Source organism: Macaca mulatta, chromosome 15, assembly GCF_049350105.2.
Source record: "Macaca mulatta isolate MMU2019108-1 chromosome 15, T2T-MMU8v2.0, whole genome shotgun sequence".
In the NCBI taxonomy this organism is placed as follows: Eukaryota; Metazoa; Chordata; class Mammalia; order Primates; family Cercopithecidae; genus Macaca; species Macaca mulatta.
Window position 1 is genome coordinate 19,619,321 of NC_133420.1, and position 20,747 is coordinate 19,640,067.

At 50.1% G+C, this 20,747-nt stretch overlaps 2 protein-coding genes across 5 annotated transcripts in view; one reads left to right on the top strand and one right to left on the bottom strand.

Moving 5' to 3' along the window:
- Nucleotides 1–10,774, bottom strand: part of SLC25A25 (solute carrier family 25 member 25) — a 44,632-nt gene extending 33,858 nt beyond the window's left edge. For both annotated transcript variants that reach the window (XM_015116757.3, XM_015116756.3), the window contains exon 1: nucleotides 10,410–10,774. In XM_015116757.3, coding sequence (XP_014972243.1) covers nucleotides 10,410–10,667 — 258 coding nt within the window. In that variant the 5' untranslated portion in view covers nucleotides 10,668–10,774. The remainder of the gene's footprint in view (nucleotides 1–10,409) is intronic.
- A 363-nt stretch (nucleotides 10,775–11,137) lies between these two features.
- On the top strand, nucleotides 11,138–17,482 carry NAIF1 (nuclear apoptosis inducing factor 1). 3 transcript variants are annotated; one of them, XR_003722993.2, is made up of 3 exons: nucleotides 11,138–12,394; nucleotides 14,816–16,805; nucleotides 16,894–17,482. XR_003722993.2 is itself a non-coding variant. In NM_001193947.2 (3 exon segments), coding segments are annotated over 2 exon segments (984 nt in total). In that variant the 5' UTR covers nucleotides 11,665–11,794; nucleotides 11,874–11,883; the 3' UTR covers nucleotides 15,289–15,574.
- The last annotated feature ends 3,265 nt before the right edge of the window (nucleotides 17,483–20,747 follow it).

Here is a 20,747-nt window from a genome sequence, read left to right on the forward strand (position 1 = left end):
CTTAGCCTTACAAAGTGCTGGGATAACAGGCGTGAGCCACAACGCCCAGCCAGTTGGTTCTTATTCTTGGTGATCTAAACTACCCTCTCTCCACTTGTTTTTTCTTTTTTTTTTTTTTTGCATCAGAAGCATTTCAATCAATGGTTTTTGAGAGTCTTCTCAGACAATGTGGGCGGTTTCGTGTTTTGGAAGAAGTGTCACATCAGACTCCAGCCAACCGGGAGGGAGGGGAGGACAGGAGGAAAGGTATGGAGCCAGACGTTGATGGAATAACACTGAAAGCTTCAGGCACCGGCAGGAACAGGGACAGCCACCTCTCCAGTTTCCCCATTGACCCTGCGGAAAATGAGTCATGACTCATCTCCTCAAACTTCCTGGAAAAGCCAGCCAAGGGCTTAAAGTAGATAAGCAGCTCCTTATGGCCTACCTTTGTTATTCATTTACTTTAAAGGAAGATGCATCTTTAAGACAACAGCTTCTTTTTTCAGGTATGGTGTTGAGTCTTTTATATCCCATATCAGGAACAGTGTAGCTATCATTTTAGTCACAGCTTCCTGTGCACCACCAGGGCCTTAAAATGCTGAGACAGTATTATGCACAGGTATGTCAATGTCATCAACTATGAAAATAAATGTGACCAAGTTTTTTGTTTTTTTTTTTTTTTTGAGATGGAGTCTTGCTCATCGCCCAGGCTGGAGTGCAGTGGCGCGATCTTGGCTCACTGCAAGCTCCGCCCCCCGGGTTCACGCCCTTCTCCTGCCTCAGCCTCCTGAGTAGCTGGGACTACAGGCGCCCGACACTACACCCGGCTAGTTTTTTTTTTTTTTTTTTTTTTTTTGTATTTTTAGCAGAGACGGGGTTTCACCGTGTTAGGCAGGATGGTCTCGATCTCCTGACCTCGTGATCCACCCGCCTCGGCCTCCCAAAGTGCTGGGATTACAGGCGTGAGCCACCGCGCCCAGCCAATGTGACCAAGTTTTAAAGGCAAGTGTCCACAGTCAAAGAAGGAAGGAGGCACTGTGTTGAACTAAATGGGGCAGAGTCAAAATCCTGGATTCTGGAACCGGCTTGGCCTCCAAGCAACCCGGCTTCCAAGCCTTAGTCCCACTTCTGCCAAGTAATGCTGGTTAGTGAGATAATCTCCAAAGCTTTGAAGTAAGCTCTACTTGAGCTTCCACTTTCACAACTTCAAGGTCAACTCCGTACTTAGGAAAGACGATCCATGGCTTAAGAGAGGGCAACAGGCTTGCAAGATGAGGAGGTCCCGTTTCTGTACAGGGAAAACACGCGGGCCAAAGACATCTTTTTGTGTAGATAGAGTGAGTGACGCGACTACAACTTTTTATTGTTTATTTGCTCATTTTGATGTCCACAGAGCCCAGGTTTCCCACAGCGGACATCCCCCTCCACACTATGGAAGCTTCTCCCTCTCTAGGTTGCTGGGGTGGGGCTATGTCTCCCTGGGTGCCACACACCCTTTAAAGCTGATATCCCCAGGCTTTGCCCTCCCTTGCCTTTCACTTTTCACCTAAGCAAACTAGGTGCAAAACATAGGTGATTCTGACCAATCCTGGGCATCTTATTTTCAAAGAACCAATGAGGAAGTCACTTGGTGAATATGTGCCAGACCCAGTCCTGGGCTCTTTCTATGCTCTGTCGAATTTAACCCACACACCTCCCTTACACAGAAGGTCCTCATAACAAGTTTCTGATAAGGAAACAGACTGGCAGAGGGTGAGTCATTTGCTCAAGGTCACTCAGCTGGCAAGCAGGAGAAGGAACATTTGAACCCAGGTCTCATACCATACAAATCACCCTCTTTTTTTTTTTTTTTTTGTGAGACAGAGTCTTACTCTGTTGCCCAGGCTGGAGTGCAGTGGCGCAGTCTTGGTTCATTGCAACCTTCACCTTCCAGATTCAAGCAATTCTCCTGCCTCAGCCTCCCGAGTAGCTGGGATTACAGATGCATGCCACCATGCTCAGCTAATTTTTGTATTTTTAGTAGAGATGGGGTTTCTTTTCTTTTTTTTTTTTTTGAGACGGAGTCTCGCTCTGTTGCCCGGGCTGGAGTGCAGTGGCTGGACTACAAGCTCCGCCTCCCGGGTTTACGCCATTCTCCTGCCTCAGCCTCCTGAGTAGCTGGGACTACAGGTGCCCACCACCTCGCCCGGCTAGCTTTTTGTATTTTTTAGTAGAGATGGGGTTTCGCCGTGTTAGCCAGGATGGTCTCGATCTCCTGACCTTGTGATCCGCCCGCCTCGGCCTCCCAAAGTGCTGGGATTACAGGCTTGAGCCACCGCACCCGGCCAAGATGGGGTTTCTACATCTTGGCCAGATGGTCTCAAACTCCTGACCTCAGGTGATCCGCCCACTTCGGCCTCCCAAAGTGCTGGGATTACAGGCATGAACCACTCATTTAAAGTATACAATTCAGTGGTTCTCAGTATCTTCACAGATATGTGCAACCATCACTCCAGTCAACTTGAGAATATTTTCATCACCTCAAAAACAAACCTCATCTCTCTTCCTTATCACCTTCCTATCTTTCTACCCGCCAGTACCCTACTCCCAGGTAGGCAAGCACTTCTCAATTTTCTATCTCTATAGACTTCTCCATTCTGGACTTTCACCTAAATGGAACATACAGTGCATGATCTTTGTGACTGGCTTTTTTCACTCAGCGTAACATTTCCGAGGAAAGTCTGTACTATAAACCCCATGGGTTATTGTCTCAGCTAAGGGCACTGTAAGAGGTATGGACAGTACGTCATGTGAGAAGTGCATGATGATACCTCTTTTTAGCAGCAGCAGAGATTATAGGAAGATAAGACCACAGATTTCAGATAAAGGACCCTTGGATCACTTTTCTGTCTTGCTCCTGAAAGTACACATGGGGCAATGGGCAGCAGCACATACAAGATTTCAGTCTGACATGACAAAGAACTCAGTGACTCCAATTAGGTCCACAACAGAAAGGGCGGATGACCATATGCAAGGGATGCTCCGGGAGAGCTTATCCCCATGTTGGGTGGAAGGCTGGCTAGTGACCATGATGGCCCGTGACCCTTCCAAGACTTAATTCTATGGTTCTGCCAAATTCATATTAGTATAATTAATGGTTAAAAATAAAAAGTTAGGCTGGGTATGGTGGCTCATGCCTGTAATCTTAACACTTTGGGAGGCCAAGGCAAGAGGATCACTTGCATTCAGGAGTTTGAGACCAGCCTGAGCAACATGGGAAAATGCTGCCTCTACAAAAAATACAAAAATTAGCTGGGCATGGTGGTGCACACCTGTAATCCCAGCTACCTGGGAGGCTAAGTGGGAGGATCGCTTGAGCCTGGGAGGTCAAAGTTGTGGTGAGCTGTGATTGTACCACTGCATGCCAGCCTGGGTGACAGAACAAGATCCTGTTTCAAATAATACGTAAATAATAAAAACTTGGCTGCTGGGCAAATGTCATCAAGACCCCTGAGGCTGTGTCACAGGCACAATAAAGTAAAATAAAAAGTTGGCTGGGTACAGTGGCTTAGGTCTGTAATCCCAGCACTTTGGGAAGCCGAGATGAGAGGATTGCTTGAGCCCAGGAATTCAAGAGTCAGCTGGAATAGGCATGAATACCAGCGAAATATTTGTTTCTATCATTCCCTTGTGGGGATGTGAGACTTCAACAAGTAATAACTATTCTTTTTTTTTCTTTTTTTTTTTTTTTTTTTGAGGCAGTCTCACACTGTCGCCCAGGCTGGAGTGCAGTGGCGCGATTTTGGCTCACTGCAACCTCCGCCTCCCGGATTCAAGTGATTTTCCTGCCTCAGCCTCCTGAGTAGCTGGGATTACTGGTGCCCACCAGGTGTTGGCCTGGCTAGTTTTTTTGTATTTTTAGTAGAGACGGGTTTTCAACATGTTGGCCAAGCTAGTCTTGAACTCTTGACCTCAGGCAATCTGCCCGCCTCAGTCTCCCAAAGCACTGAGATTACAGGCGTGAGTTGCCACACTCAAACCCTCATTTAAAAAAAATTTTTTTTTTAATTTTATAAAAAACAGAGATGGGGTCTTGCTATGTTGCCCAGGCTGGTCTTAAACTCCTGAGCTCAAGCAATCCACCCACCTTGGCCTCCCAAAGTACTAGGATTACAGGCGTGAGCCTTTGTATCTGGCCAGTAATAATTCTTTGAACATCAAAAAAATTCATCCAGTTGAAGCTCCAGATCAGACAGGCTTGTGCTCTCTCACTCTCTATTTGTATCTATTTTGAGACAGGGTCTTGTTCTGTTACCCAGGCTGAAGTGCAGTGGCACAGTCTCTGCTCACTGCAACCTCAGCCTCCCAGGCTCAAGTGATCCTCCTGCCCCAGCCTCCCAAGTAGCTAGACTACAGGTGTGGGCCACTATGCCCAGCTAATTTTGTTGTTGTTGTTGTTTCTGAGATGAAGTCTCACTCTGTCTCCAAGGCTGGAGTGCAGTGGCATGATCTCAGCTCACTGCAACCTCTGCCATCCAGGTTCAAGCAATTCTCCCTCAGCCTCCCAAGTAACTGGGACTACAGAAAGGCATGCACCACCACGCCTGGCTAAGTTTTATATTTTTGGTAGAGACAGGGTTTTACCATGTTGGCCAGGCTGGTCTTGAACTCCTCACTTCAGGTGATGCGCCTGCCTCAGCCTCCCAAAGTGTTGAGATTACAGGCACGAGCCACTGTGACCGGCCAATTTTTGTATTTATTGTAGAGACAGGGTTTCACCAAGTTGCCCAGGCTGGTCTCGAACTCCTGGGTGCAAGCCATCTGTCCACCTCAGCCTCATAAAGTGCTAGGATTATAGGCATGAGCCATTGTGGCCAGCTTCGTATATTCTTTTTTTTTCTTTTGAGACAGAGTCTGGCTCTGTTGGCCAGGCACGTGTCAGCACGATCTCGGCTCACTGCAACCTCCGTCTCCAGGGCTCAAGCAATTCCCTGCCTCAGCCTCCCACATAGCTGGGATTACAGGTGTGTGCCACCATGCCTGGCTAATTTTTGTATTCTTAATAGAGACAGGGTTTCACCATGTTGGCCAGGCTAGTCGTGAACTCCTGACCTCAGGTAATCCACCTGCCTCAGCCTCCCAAAGTGCTGGGATTACAGATGTGAGCCACCGCACCTGGCCCTGTTCTTATTTGTTACTTGGTTTTAGGATCAGGGTATGGGACTGCATCTTTCCAAATATCAACTCATTTAAAAAAAAAAAATCTTCTCAGCTGGGCATGGTGGCTCACGCCTGTAATCCCAGCACTTTGGGAGGCTGAAGCGGGCGGATTGCCTGAGGCCAGGAGTTCGAGACCAGTCTGGCCAACATGGTGAAACTCCGTTTCTACTAAAAATACAAAAAAATTAGCCTGGCGTGGTGGCATGCGCCTGTAATCTCAGCTACTTGGGAGGCTAAGGCAGGGAATTGCTTGAACCAGGGAGGTGAAGGTTGCAGTGAGCTGAGATTGCGCCACTGCACTCTAGCCTGGGCGACAGAGCGAGACTCCGTCTCAAAAAGGAAAAAAAAAAAATCTTCTCAAGAACAAGCATGGTGGCTCATGCCTGTAATCCCAGCTACATGGGAGGCTGAGGCAGAGAACTGCTTGAGCCCAGGAGGTGGAGGTCTCATTGAGCTGAGATCACGCCACTGCACTCCAGCCTGGGTGACAGAGCAAGACTCTGTCTTGAAAAAAAAAAAAGTATTCTAGTTGACTTGATGATTATGACTTTGAGCCAGGGACCGATTATGCAACAATATAACACAATTAGTTTAATACATGAATTTAATCCAATCCGCGAAAAGCATTTTTCTTTTCTTAAAGGGCCATTACATTATAGCAAATAATGTCTATCTCTTGGAAAGGAGCTTTCTTCTGTAGACTATCTTATCTAAGTCTGGCTCTTTTGATAAACATCCACAAATGGCCAAACATTTAAAAGGTATAGAGTTCAACAGTCTGTCTGATTAAGCAATACCAACTTGACATTACTGATCTCCATTCAATAATTTCAAGTCAATAGGGATTGCCTCATGTGCATTGCTCAGGTCCGGGAGAAAAACAGGGGAGCGGATTCTTGTTCTTTGACAGGGTCAACTGTGGATAATCTTGAAGCCTATACTTTGGGAGCAAAATATGTGGTTCTAAGTGATCTCTCCTCCTCCTTCTCAAGTTCCCCCAAAAGAACTTGAGAATTCTCTTCATGTTCCTGAAAAGAACTGCGTTAACGAGGAGAGGAGCAGGAATCAGAAGATGGTTCCAATTCCTTCTCTGGTCCAACTTCCTAGCAATCAAATGATCTTTGACGTTGTTCCATTGTCTTTTTGAACCATTGTTCCTTCCCTAGTAAAATGGAGTAAAAATCATTTTACTGACTTGCTTACTTCACAGGTTTTTGTGAGGCTCAAACGAGATGGTGTGGATGCCAGTCTCTAAATGAACAAACTGCAGCTCATCTAGAACCTCACCTGCAATAAACACCAGCCCCTTACAAGAGCCCAAAAGCCTCAGCTGAAGAGACAACTGTTTACATGTAACACAGCTTGCCTTCTTCCTCTAATTGGCTGCCTGAGCTCTAACCTATGTTTTAAATTTGTTTTAAGACCCAGATTTTATTTGGTCACATGAAAATGCCTTAAATAGGCAATCTATAATTAGCTCTGGCTGAGTCTCATCTCCCCAAGTCACTACTGTTGTCGTCATCTTTTTGCTTTCTTCTTTAATGAACTCTTCCCTTTTTTTGTCCCAGAACAAGCTTCTCGCTTACATGCCCTTTACAAAGAAAATTTCCCTGGCTGGCTGCCATCGGTTTCTCTGCCCACTTCCATTTTAAGCAATTTTTTATGACTGTCCCATCTCTTTTCAAACAAAGGCAGACGGCAAAACTTGCTGGTTTACTTTTAAAGAAAACTTGACCCAGACTGTTATAAGCTAAGAGGCTTTGTGAAGTCACATGGCCTGGATTTACCCATCACCCTCTGATAAGCACTCACAGCTGATTCCTTTGCAAACCCGAGCATCTCACACTGGTTTCATATGGGCCATAGGAAGCATCTTCCAAAGTCTGATGTGTTCTTCAACATCTATTCCCGCGGCAGATGACCCATTTTGACCCAAAGGGCCCCAGAGTTCTCTTTCGGCTCCAGCTAGCTCTGCAAAGCCACAGCACTGCTTTTTCTGTAGGCAGTTAATACTAATGCTTTTTCTGTAGGCAGTTAATACTAATTCAACAGGAAGTGGTACGGGAGCACAAGAGGCAGGGTGTCTTCCTGTTGCCCAGTTATTTACAAAAAGGCAAATCTTCTCTCCAATACTTCAAACATTCCCCACAGGACTAACATGTGCTCCTTTACAGGTAATGACCTAATAAATTATTTCTGATCTCAAAGCTGTATAACAACTGAATTTGTTCAAAAGCTAAAAAAGTTGTAGAAATACAGTCTATACTGCCCAGTGCAGTTGCTCACGCCTGTAATCCCTGAACTTTGGGAGGCTGAGGTGGGTAGATTACTTGAGGTCAGGAGTTCGAGACCAGCCTGGCCAACATGGTGAAATTCCTTCTCTACTAATAATACAAAAATTAGCCAGGGATGGTGGCAGGTGCCTGTAATCCCAGCTACTCAGGAAGCTGAGGCAGGAGAATTGCTTGAACCCAGGAGGCAGAGGTTTCAGTGAGATCACACCACTGTACTCCAGCCTGGGTGACAGAGCGAGACTCCAACTCAAAAAAAAAAAAAAAAGATAAATAGACCAGGTGCGGTGGCTCATGCCTATAATCCCAGCACTTTGGGAGGCCGAGGTGGGTGGATCATCTGATGTCAGGAGTTTGAGACCAGCCTGGCCAACATGGTTAAACCCCGTTTCGACTAAAAATACAAAAAAAAAATGAGCCGGGTGTGGTGGCGCGCACCTGTAGTCCCAGCGTGCCTGTAGTCCGAAGGCGGCTGAGGCAGGAGAATCACTTGAACCCCCGAGGAAAAGGCTGCAGTGAGCTGAGACCGAGACCGTGTCATTGCACTCCCGCTTGGGCAACAAAAGTGAAACTCCATCACAGAAAAGTAATAATAATAATAATAATAATAGACAAATAAATGAAATACACTCTATACTAAACCCACACACCAAAAGAATAAAGAAGAAATGCTCCATATCAGAGAACTTAGATCTGTCACAGAGTCAAAGATTTTAGAGCCAAAGTGACCCCAAGGAGCTAGGCTCTCTGGTTAACAAAAGTTTTCTTTCAAAACCAGAAAGAAAAATGATCACTTTCTCCTTATTTGCCCCGAGAAATTCACCACTAAAAAAACAGATTAGGATCAATATCAGATGTGCCTCGAATCTCGAGAACGCTGTGACTCTAGTTGAGGCACAAAGCATGGTGTAAACATTTAACATTCTCCCACAGCCAGATGTTCTCAATGTGCCTGGCAGCAATGCCAAGTGGGTAGGTTTGACACAGAAACCCTCTGGGTTTAGCCTTCCTATCTTTTCTTTCCTTTTCTTTCTTTCTTTTTTTTTTTTTTTTTTTTTTTGAGATGGAGTTTCACTCTCGTTGCCCAGGCTGGAGTGCAATGGCGCAACCTCTGCCTCCTGGGTTCAAGCGATTCTCCTGCCTCAGCCTCCCGAGTAGCTGGGATTACAGGCATGTGCCACCACGCCCAGGTAATTTTGTATTTTTAGTAGAGACGGGGTTTATCCATGTTGGTCAGGCTGGTCTCAAACTCCCAACCTCAGGTGATCCACCCAGCTCGGCCTCCCAGGAAGTGCTGGGATTACAGGCGTGAGCCCCTGTGCCCAGCCAGCCATTCTATCTTTTCAAGTGAGTATTCATCAGATGCATACAGGAAAATCTCTAGTTCACAACACTATTTTGTGTAAAACTGGAAACATTTTTTTTTTAAACTAGTCTCTAGCCGGGTGCAGTGGCTCACGCCTGTAATCCCAACACTCTGGGAGGCCAAGGCAGGTGGATCACCTGAGGTTAGGAGCCTGAGACCAACCTGGCCAACATGGTGAAAGCCCGTCTCTACTAAAAATACAAAAATCAGCTGTGTATGGTGGCATGTGCCTGTAATCCCAGTTACTGGGGAGGATGAGACAGAAGAATCTCTTGCACCCGGGAGGCGGAGGCTGCAGTGAGCTGAGATCGCACCACTGCACTCCAGCCTGGGAGACAGAACCAGACTCTGTCTCAAAACAAACAACAAAAAAAACCTTGTCTCTAAATCTCTTGGACTTAACTCAACGATTCTATGTTGCGTAGTGTTACTCTTGGTCCTCCTAGGCTGATCCTAATAGTTACGGCTCAACACCTTGGATGCTGATCCAATAATCTGGTACATGAGTTAACAACACCTATGTACACCCACCCAACAAATTGATTTAATTCATTGGCGGTTTACCAGATTCTCTTCATACTTGGCTGTGAGATTCTCTAATTGTCGTGTGTACAAATAGACCAAACTAACTCAGCAGAGAAACAGGTTCTTAGGTAAAGTACTCAGGAGTCCTATTCCAGGTTGTAAATCAGGCTAAGCCACAGTAAATGAAATACTTGGGAAAATGGCAGCTACATCTGCCAAGTCAGACTGAAGGGGAAGAGACAGAAGGGAAAGAAACAGCCCCTGCTCTGAGGTTCTCATACAGAAAGGCCAGCACTTCTCTTCCTGGCAGGCCCAGGGATGACCATTTCTCTGCGCCCCTATTCCCACACCTCGGCCAAGAGCCCACAACAGTAACAATCTCGCTTTGACTTTCAGAAAAAAAATTCCTCCAGATTCTTTCACTTCATCCACACTCCAACCCGCAGGGATCACGATCCCATTTTCTGGATAAACAGGGCAATGGGGATGAGCCTAAATCATGAGAACTGTCAGTCTTCACCGCCCACGTCCACCCGGATCAGCCTGAAACCCCAATACCAATTTTTTTTTCAACTCCCACATGCTCCTGAGAGGAACCAGATCAGGGCCCACGGCTGGCATGGAAACGAGAGGGAAAGGAGCGGGTGCTGCTGGGGACCGATGGATGAACCCATCCATGGGTGAAGGGAGCGTCCAGCTTGGCCTCGAGGTCAGGAAGTGACAAAGGCACACTCCTGAGCCTTCTACTCTGGGGAAAGCCCGGGCAAGAAAGGGCTTTTCACCCATCAGAAAGCCCAGAGGGTGCCCACCTGTGTCCACGAAGAACCCGGCTCAAGCACCCAAAGAAGTCAGGAAAGAGCCCCACTCCCATCAGGGCGTAAGTGGGGTGTCCCTCAGTGAGTCAGGGTGCATCCTTCCTCTGGACAGTAGGGATCCCGCGCAGCCCAAGGGGCCGTCCCCCGAGACCTGTCACCAGCGGCCCAGACCTGTCACCCGGCCCTCGAGGGGCTCCCTCCCCGCCGGTGCTGAGGATGCGCGCAGCCTACCCGGAGCTCGCCCTCCGTGCGGTGCAGTCCCAGGCGCCGCAACCCCACCGCCAGGTCGTTGACACACAGGCCGCCGTCCCGGTTGACGTCAAGCGTCTGAAAGAGTCTCCACAGGCGCAGCCGGTGGTCCGGGTCCCCGCAGATAGCGCCGCCGCAGGGGTCCCCCACGGACGCCGGCGACGAGGCAGACGAAGAGGCGGCGGCGGCGGCGTCCGGCGGCGGGGAGGCCACACAGCGGCACAACACACTGCTCACCATCGGGTGCGAGGCAGGGGCTCCGGGCGCTGGCGGGGGCTGGGGCGGCCGGCCGGCGTGGACCGTGCGGAAGGCACGCCAGGCGCTCTGGAGCTGCGAGCGCGGGCTCTGAGACGCCGGCAAGCTGGCGGGAGGGGCGGCTTCCGGGAGCCCCGCCCCTTCGCGCCCCGCCTTACCGGCCACGCCCCTGGCGCACCGAAGGCCAATCACAGGCTCGGATGGAGAGCCGGGAGGGGCGGAGCCTGCCTAAGGGCAGCCCACACCGCCCCGGACTACCCGGATCAATGGGGTGGGCTGGGTCACCCTGTTCCGCCTGGGGCCGATTCAAACTGAGGGAGGCGGGGATTGGCTGAGCCGGGAGCCAAGAGAGAGAAAATCACGCAGCGATAGGCAGGAATCTTATGATTGGCAGGCGGAAGGCCCCGTGTCCAGTTTCCATTGATGAACTAACTCTGTTTAGACTGCAGGATCTTAAGGATGGGAGGAGCGGTCGTGTACGCAGAGATCGTAGCCTCCGGTGGGAAATAGGATTTGTGTGAGAGCATTTATGAACTGCAGTTGCGGGGCAGAGTTTGTGCCGGTGGGAGGAATTTAAAATTGACTCATGGCTCACGGCCAAAAGCACGAAGTATCCTCAGGAAGCAGGGTTTTGGTAATCTAACTCCCTAAACCATCAATAAAATAGCTGGATTTAACGGCTTAATCGTCTTAATACTGATAATTGAACGACAGAATGATTTTCCAATGGAAGTGAATAAAGGTTAGGTGGGCGGGGCGCTCTGGGCGACAGACACAATTTTAAACCAATGATCAGGCGAAGTACAGTAAGTGGGCGTGCTCTGTAGCTGAGCGACAGACCGAAAGAACCAGTGATCGACGTGATATTTGAGCCTCTACCAACCGGGAAGGCGGGTTCTCCCGGAGAAGCGCTGGGAGGCGGGAAGAGGGGAAGTGGGCGGATCTCCGCACACCTCGGCGGAAGAGGCAGATTCAGGAAGCCATTACGCCGCTGGCTGGCAGCGGCCGGGCCGGTTGGGGCTGGGCCCTACGCACTTTGCGTAGCGAGGGGGGTTACCAAAGGCCTAGTGCTTGGCCTCGAGCAAGCCTGGCCTATCCCCTGTAGGGGGTGGGTGAGGGGCGAGGCTGAGGGAGAAGAGAAGGAGAATTGGGGCGCTTGAGGGGATTATAATTTCTTTAAAAAGAGGGGAGGGGAGAGGCCATGGCCGTCCCAGCCAAGAAGAGGAAGATGAACTTCTCGGAGCGGGAGGTGGAGATCATCGTGGAGGAGCTGGAGCTGAAGAAGCACCTGCTGGTGAACCACTTCAACGCCGGGGTCCCCCTGGCCGCCAAGAGCGCGGCCTGGCACGGCATCCTGAGAAGGGTCAACGCTGTGGCCACCTGCCGCAGGGAGCTGCCTGAGGTCAAGAAGAAGTGGTCTGACCTCAAGACTGAGGTCCGTCGCAAGGTTGCCCAGGTCCGGGCCGCCGTGGAGGGTGGTGAGGCGCCGGGGTCCACTGAGGAGGACGGAGCTGGGGGACCTGGGACAGGCGGTGGCAGTGGCGGCGGTGGCCCAGCTGTAGCCCCAGTGCTGCTGACCCCCATGCAACAACGTATCTGCAACCTGCTGGGCGAGGCCACCATCATCAGCCTGCCCAGCACCACAGAGATCCACCCTGTGGCCCTCGGACCCTCGGCCACCGCAGCCGCAGCCACGGTCACCCTGACACAGAGTGAGTGACCTCTCCTGCCCAGGCGGCGTGCATAAGTGGGAAGGGTCAGCAAGCTCTGGGGTGGCCTGGGGAAGGTTGGCTGCCAAGGGTCAGAGGTCAGATGGGAGTCTTGGAAGACCATGAGGCCTTCCAAGAGCAGCACCCCAGACAAAAGTGATCTTGCTCTCTTTGGGACTTCCTCAGCACGTGGGCTGGACTTCTGATGTGCTGGATAGCTCACCACTGAGCATTGCCACCATGTTTGTCCATGACTTACCTCCACTTGCCGAACTGGGTGGTCCTTGAAGACAAGAGACCGTGTCTGTATCCCCAGAGGATTTTCACAGGGCTCAGCTTGTAGTAGACAGCCAGGCCATATTTGTTTAAAAAATTGATGGGAATAATACTGCCCAAGTGAGACAACATCTGGATTCTGTTTTCAGTGCGGGGGATCTTTGATCAGGTGCTGCTTGGGAGCCTCCTGGTTCCTGGTGTTAATCTACTCCATTCATTCATTCATTCATCAAACATTAGCACTTACTCTGTACCAAACCCTGTGCTGGGCACTGGGATTACCAAGTTGTCTAAAATACAGGCCAGTTATATTCTAGTAGGACAGAGATGACACATATAGGAATAGCTTCACCATCAGTTGGGAAAATCTAAGGCCCCGGAAGAGGAAGGGGGCTTCTTGGTGGCGTGGGGACACATAGCTGACATTGGCATTGAAGGATGGAGGAGCTTGACCTCTCCCACATGTGTGGAGGCCCAAACAGCCCAGCTAGGATCCTTTCCAAGGTTCTCAGCTAGGAATGACAACAGAGCTAACTTTGGTTGGATTTTTTAGTTCAAAGAAGGATTTGTACCCGTGACTGTTACCTCTGCTCGCTTGTGATGGCTGTGAGCTGGATCATTCAGTGGTTCTCAGTGGGGGTTGGGGAAGTTGGGTGGATGTGTGAGTGCCATCCCCTTGCAATGCGTATTTCTCAAGAATACACGGGGGTAGGGTAAGGGGGACAAACACGGGTCCAAGTCAGATGCTGCTCTGGAACAGGAAGGGTAAACGTTTAAGTATCCCATTGACCCAGATGATGAGAGACAGGGAGACATTGACTGGGCACTTAAGCTACCGCTGCCCCATTCCCACCTCCTTTTCTGCTTGACCACAGGGGCCTAGGAAGTCAAGTCAAAGCATCAAAGGACCGGGCACAGTGGCTCACTCCTATAATCCCAGCACTTTGGGAGGCGGGCGGATCACTTGAGGTCAGGAGTTCGAGACCAGCCTGGCCAATATGGTGAAACCCCGTCTCTACTAAAAATACAAAAATTACCCAGGCTTGGAGGCGGGCGCCTGTAGTCCCAGCTACTCGGGAGGCTGAGGCACGAGAATCTCTTGAACCCGGGAGGCGGAGGTTGCAGTGAGCCAAGATCGTGCCACTGAACTCCAACCTGGGCGACAGGGCAAAGAGCAAAACGCCGACTCAAAAAAACAAAACAAAACAAAAAAACCAGAAAGCATCAAAGGAGGTAGGACTAATGTGGCTGCAAAGAGCATGTGTAGAGTCCCACCCAAGATGCCTGCTTCACTGGTACCACAGAGAGCATGTGACCCAGCCTCTGGGGTGCCTTTCTTTTTTTTTTTTTTTGTGAAACGGAGTCTCGCTCTTGTTGCCCAGGCTGGAGTGCAATGGCACGATCTCGGCTCACTGCAACCTCCGTCTCCCAGGTTAAAGCTATTCTCCTGCCTCAGCCTCCCAAGTAGCTGGGATTACAGGCACGCGCCACCACGCCTGGCTAATTTTGTATTTTTAATAGAGACGGGGTTTCTCCATGTTGGTCAGGCTGGTCTCGAACTCCTAACCTCAGGTGATCCACCCACCTCGGCCTCCCAAAGTGCTGGGATTACAGGTGTGAGCCACCGCGCCCGGCAGGGGGTGCCTTTCTTAGCCAGGAGCAGCCCAGCGTGGAGGTCAGGAGCACATTGGGCTCTGCTGTTAGGGAGACCTGGGTTTGCCTCTTGGCTCTGCTGAATAAGCTCTGTGACCTTAGCAAGTCATTCTACATTTATTGGTCTGTTTTCTCATTTCTGGAAGATGAAGATGACAGCACCGACCTCTTGGTGTCATTTTGAGGATTTGTTGAGCTAATGAGTACAAAGTGCCCGACATGTGGTAGTTGCTCTAAAAGTTTTGCTAGTATTAGGGTCAACATCTTTGCTTTTGCCAGATCCAGGGCTGGCCCTTTGATTACCAAGTAGATTAAGATTCTGAACCCCTTAGATTCTAGATTTATACCTGAATAGCTATGCAGCCAGGGATGGCCTGGATTTCCCTTTATGTCCCTCCAGGACAGGACTTTATGGCCTCTTCCCCACCCTATACAGCCAGCTGGATTCCTTCCAGAAAGTGACCTCCCTTGGCCTCTGTTCTTTCTACCCCGCAGTCCCCACAGAGACTACCTATCACACGCTGGAGGAGGGCGTGGTGGAGTACTGCACGGCTGAGGCGCCCCCGCCGCTGCCACCGGAGGCCCCTGTGGACATGATGGCCCAGCATGCAGACACATCGGTCAAGCCGCAAGCGCTCAAGAGCCGCATTGCTCTCAACTCCGCCAAGCTGATACAGGAGCAGCGGGTCACCAACCTGCATGTGAAGGAGATCGCACAGCACCTGGAGCAGCAAAACGACCTACTGCAGATGATCCGCCGCTCCCAGGAAGTGCAGGCCTGTGCCCAGGAGCGCCAGGCCCAGGCCATGGAGGGCACACAGGCTGCCCTGAGCGTCCTCATCCAGGTCCTCCGGCCCATGATCAAAGATTTCCGCCGCTACCTGCAGAGCAACACAGCTAACCCGGCCCCCACCTCTGACCCTGGGCAGGTGGCCCAGAATGGGCAGCCAGACAGCATCATCCAGTGAGGGCAGGGGTCAGGCCAGCCTTCTGCCATGATGGGATGAAAACTCCATGGTCTTGTAAGTGGGTCCTGTGATTGGCCTTGGCCTTAGGCCGGCCATGTGCACAGCTCCCTCTTTAATAAACGCTTAGGGGTTGCACTGTTTTTGAGAAGAGGAATTTGTTGGGCTCCCGGGACCCAAACTCTTACTCCCCCTACTTGAGCTGCCTTGCTAAGACCCAGAAGATTGGTTAGCTGGGGGTCACAGGTGCATGTGATGGGACACGTGTTGTCACGACCCCAGGCTTGTGACATGACCCAGCCTTGGTCTTGGACAACTGTAAGGAACAACACAGCAGGCTGTCACTGGGGGCTGTCGCCCAGCCTGGGTCTCTCCTGAACTGCCCTACCCCAGGTGCCATCCTTTCAAGTAGGGTCATGTCACTGGTGCTGGCAGTTGAGCAATAATATCTTCCTCCCTTGGGAGGCAGTGTGACTTTGCCTAAGGAGGAAACCCCACCCTTTTCTCCTTCTCACTGTGCCTCAGTTCTCAGGGGACTCCAATGACTGTTGTGCTCTCCCCTGACCCCACCCCAGGCACAGCACAGGCCCTTGTTAAGTACTGCGCTGGGACGCCTCCGTAATGCATGCAGTGTGCAGCCAGTCTGGCTCGGGAATACTGTGTGTGATGAGGACGGTTTGGCCACTCTCTGGATTTCCACAGCATCTCTGGGTAGTCCTTTGGTGGTTTGCCCCTAGAGCTTTTGACTCAGGTCAAGCTTTGGATGCTGTAAATTTTCGAGAAAGCCAACTAGTGTGGAAGCTTGCTGCCCCACTGCAGTGGGTCTGAGTGACCTGTTGGCTTTGCGCGGAGGCTTGCTTCTAGCCAGTTGTATTTGTTCTGTGTGTGAACCCCTCCTAGGAAGGCCTCCAGGAGGGCCGCCCTGTGGCCACACCCTTCCTCCTCTGCTGACTCCACATTTCCAAAATTCAGCAAAAAAAGCCCTGCTGAGCATCACACGCTGGACTCTTCCCCTGCCACAGCCCTCAGTGCCTCCTGTTCTCTTGAGACTCTCTCTGAGTGGCTGAGCGAATCCAAAGCCATTCTTGACCCTGAATGTAGGAGGAGGAAGAGGCGAAGCCAACCTAAGAAGTGGGACCCTGGCCGGGCGCGGTGGCTCAAGCCTGTAATCCCAGCACTTTGGGAGGCCGAGGCGGGTGGATCACGAGGTCAAGAGATCGAGACCATCCTGGCCAACATGGTGAAACCCCGTCTCTACGAAAAATACAAAAATTAGCTGGGTGTGGTGGTGTGCACCTGTAATCCCAGCTACTCAGGAGGCTGAGGCAGGAGAATCGCTTGAACCCAGGAGGCGGAGGTTGCAGTGAGCCTGGATCGCGCCACTGCACTCCAGCCTGGCGACAGAGCGAGACTCCATCTCAAAAAAAAAAAAAAACAAAACATACACACACACCAGAAATGGGACCCTTTGGATTCTGTGCTCAGGGAAGAGCAGGCAGAGCCTTGGAGTGCTGAAGGAGGTGCTGTTCCCTGTTCCATTTTACACTTTCTCTTCTGACATGTCTGTAAGGATTTTACCCAGATGCCATTTGTCTGTTTCATTTTCAGACTTACCATCAATTACCAAGGCCCTTACATCTCCCCAGATCGTTTCCCAAGTTTGCCGATTTGCTGCCGGTGCCTCAGCCACACGTGACCAATGGTTACAACTCAGGGCTCCAGACCTCAGCTAAAAAGTGAAGACGCCGCCCTCCTGGGCAGGAACGTTTAGAATGCTCAGCTCCTCTATTGTGACCACAGGAAGGTGGCCCTGAAGATGCACCGAAGACAGTTTGGAAGTGACTGCTGTAGTGTCAGCCTCTCTGTGGAGGCATTCGTGCAGTGCCAGCTAAAAGGGAGGTGAAGGGGGATATCGGACCCAGCGAGGGAGTTGCTGGAAGAGGGAAAGCTCTTCTCAGTGTGGCTGGAGAACAGCAGCCCAGGAGCTTGGACGCCTCCACTCTGCAGTCTGATGGCCCCAGCAAGGTCACTGCAGGGACTTCCCAAGGATTCGGTTTGGTTTTGTTCTGGGGTTGGAAATCTGAGCCAATATTGTGTCTGTTCCATTTGGGTATGAAGAGGAAGTCTGGATCACTTAAACTGACTAGTTATTTCCTGGTCATAATTTTAAATTAAAGACATATCACTTTTTTATACATACATCTCTGTGTCTTTATTGGTTATATATAGAAGAGAACAGGGACTGGCAGACGATGGCCCACACACTGAATCAGGCTTACCACCTATTTTTATAAATAAAATTTTATTGGAACACAGCCACACCCATTCATTTATGAACCTATGGCCTTTTTTTTTTTTTTTTTTTTTCCACCACCAAAGCAAGAGTTGAGTAGTTACAGAGACATCTGGCCCACAAAGCCAAAGGTGTTTACTCTCTGGCCCATTTACAATAGAAGTCAGTCTATTCCTGGTTTAAGGCAGTGTTTGGGACTTTGAAGAATTACCTGAGGCAGACACCGTGGCTCATGCCTGTAATCCCAGCACTTTGGGAGGCTGAGGTGGGCAGATCACGAGGTCAGGAGTTTGAGGCCAGCCTGACCAACATGGTGAAACCCTATCTCTCTTAAAAATACAAAAATGAGCTGGGTGTGGTGGCACACACCTGTAATCCCAGCTACTCAGGAGGCTGCAGGAGGAGAATCGCTTGAACCTGGGAGACGGAGGTTGCAGTGAGCTGAGATCATGCCATTGCACTCCAGCCTGGGTGACAGAGCAAGACTCAATCTCAAAAAAAAAAAAGAAAAAAGAAAAAAAAAGAATTACCTGAGGCATTTGTTAAGTGTACCCAATCCCAGGTCTTACTCAAAACCTGGAGGGAGGTCTCTAAGACTATGCATTGTAAACAAGCCCTCAGTAACCCTGATACTTTCTGAAGGTTAAGACATTTTTTTTTTTCTTTTTTTTTTTTTTAAACACAGGATCTGGCCGGGCGTGGTGGCTCATGCTTATAATCCCAGCATTTTGGGAGGCCAAGGCAGGCAGATCACGAGGTCAGGAGTTCGAGACCAGCATGGCCAACATGGTGAAACCCCATCTGTACTAAAAATACTAAAAATTAGCTGGGTGTGGTGGCGGGCACCTGTAATCCCAGCTACTTGGGAGGCTAAGGCAGGAGAATCGCTTGAACCCGGGAGACTAAGGTTGCAGTGAACTGAGATCACGCCATTGTACTCCAGCCTGGGCAACAAGAAACTCCATCTCAAAAAAAAAAAAAAAAAAAGACAGGGTCTTGGCCATTTGGCGGTGGCTCATGCCTGTAATCCCAGCACTTTGGGAGGCTGAGGTGAGTGGATCACCTGAAGTCAGGAGTTTGAGACCAGCCTGACCAACATGGAGAAACCCTGTCTGTACTAAAAATGCAAAAATTAGCTGGGCATGGTGCCACATGCCTGTAATCCCAGCTACTGGGGAGGCTGAGGCAGGAGAATTGCTTGAACCTGGGAGGCCGAGATCGCACCACTACACTCCAGCCTGGGCAACAAGAGCAAAACTCTGTCTCAAAAAACAAAAACATGGTCTCACTCTGTCACCTAGGCTGGAGTGCAGTGGCAGGATCACAGCTCACTGCAGCCTTGACCTCCTTGGCTGAATTGATCCTTCCACCTCTACCTCTCGAGTAGCTGGGACTACAAGCTTGTGCCACCATACTCAGCTAATTTTCTTTTCTTTCTTTTTTTTTTTTTTTTAGAGAAGGGGTTTCACCATGTTGCCCAAGCTGGCCTACAACTCCTGGGCTCAAGCGATCCTTCTGCCTCTGCCTCCCAAAGTGTTGGGATTACAGTTCTGAGCCACTACTCCAGGCTGGTTAAGAACCTTGGCTCAGAGACTGGAGGACTTAAACTCAGCTGGAATCCGGATCCTGCACCAAGGATGACTGCTTCTCTGGATTTTCTGCTGAGCAGTTGGGAAGTCCTGCCAACCAGGATACTCCTTTAAATAAGACTGGTCTTCTTTCTGGAGGGATCTCAGTATTCCTGGGCATAGCTACCACTCTCACCAGTATTTTGTAACAATAAAACCCAACAATTATTGAACCCCTAGTCTATTGAGGCCTTATAAGCATTATCTCATTGACTCCTTGCAACAGCCCCAGGAAGTCGGCACTAACACTGTTCTGTTTGCAGGTGAGGACACTGAGAATCAGAGAGGTTTAACAATTTGCCTGAAGTGTCCCACAGCTACCTGATTACCCAGTGTAGCCCATGCTGTTAGCTACTGTTCTTAACTACTGTGACCTTGCTGCCAGTAGATTTGAGGTTACCTAGAGATGATTTGAGCCTGACCTGACCTGGAGGAGTGTTTAGCTCAAATGAGACCTAGAGGCAGCTTGTGTTAGTATTCTTTCTTTTTTTTTTTTTTAGACAGAGTCATGCTCTGTCGCCAGACTGGAGTGCTGTGGCGCAATCTCGGCTCACTGCAACCTCTGATTCCCTGGTTCAAGCGATTCTTCTGCCTCAGCCTCCCGAAACTTTAATATTTTAAACCCTTTTGATAGCCTTTTGGAAAGGCATGCTTTGTAAACCGTATTTTAGGTGAGAGTACTTTTTTTTTGTTTGTCTTGAGACAAGTTCTCGCTCTGTCGCCTAGGCTGGAGTGCAGTGGCACAATCATGGCTCACTGTAGCCTCGACCTCCTGGGCTCGAGAGATCTTTCCACCTCAGTCTCCCTAGTAGCTGGGACCACAGGAACACATCACATGCCCAGCTAATTTTTGTATTTTTTTGTCGAGACTGGGTTTTGCCATGTCAGCCAGGGTAGTCCCGAATTCCTGGGCTCAAGTCATCCTCCCGCCTCGGCCTCTTAAAGTGCGGGGATTACGGTACGAGCCATGGCATCCGGCCAGTTCTTTCTTCAATAATGTTTGCCCAACAGATCCACAAGGCAGTGCTGGGAATAGCTCGTGCTCAACAAATACAGCTGCTGTCATCATCATTACAGTGACCGATAATCCGAAGTGGTCACTATCGAGTCTTGATGTCACAATGGGAGCTTTGCGGTTTGAATGGGATTACAAAGGATGTGACCCTGGAACTAGACGGTGGCAGGGGCACAGAAAGCAGAGTGGGAAGGACTTAAGGCTGACTGGGGACGTGGGAACCAAGGCCAGTACAGGGAAGAGGCCACTGCCGGGAGGCTGTGAGTGCAATTTCTCTGAAAGAGGCGGGTGCGTGAGTCAGAGACTGCGAGCTGTCCCCTTACCTTAGTCCATGAAGACAATGGGCTACAGTGAAAGTAACAGTGAAGCCTGTAATTGCTTACTATGATGGCGTAAGCAAGAGGAGAAAACGCCACTCCCCTTATGTTCCATTTTTTTCCCCACAGGACAGCGCCAGGTAAGGGTGAGATGTATTACACATGGGGGTGTCTTCTCACTGCTGAGGGAATCCTCAGGAAAAAAAAGA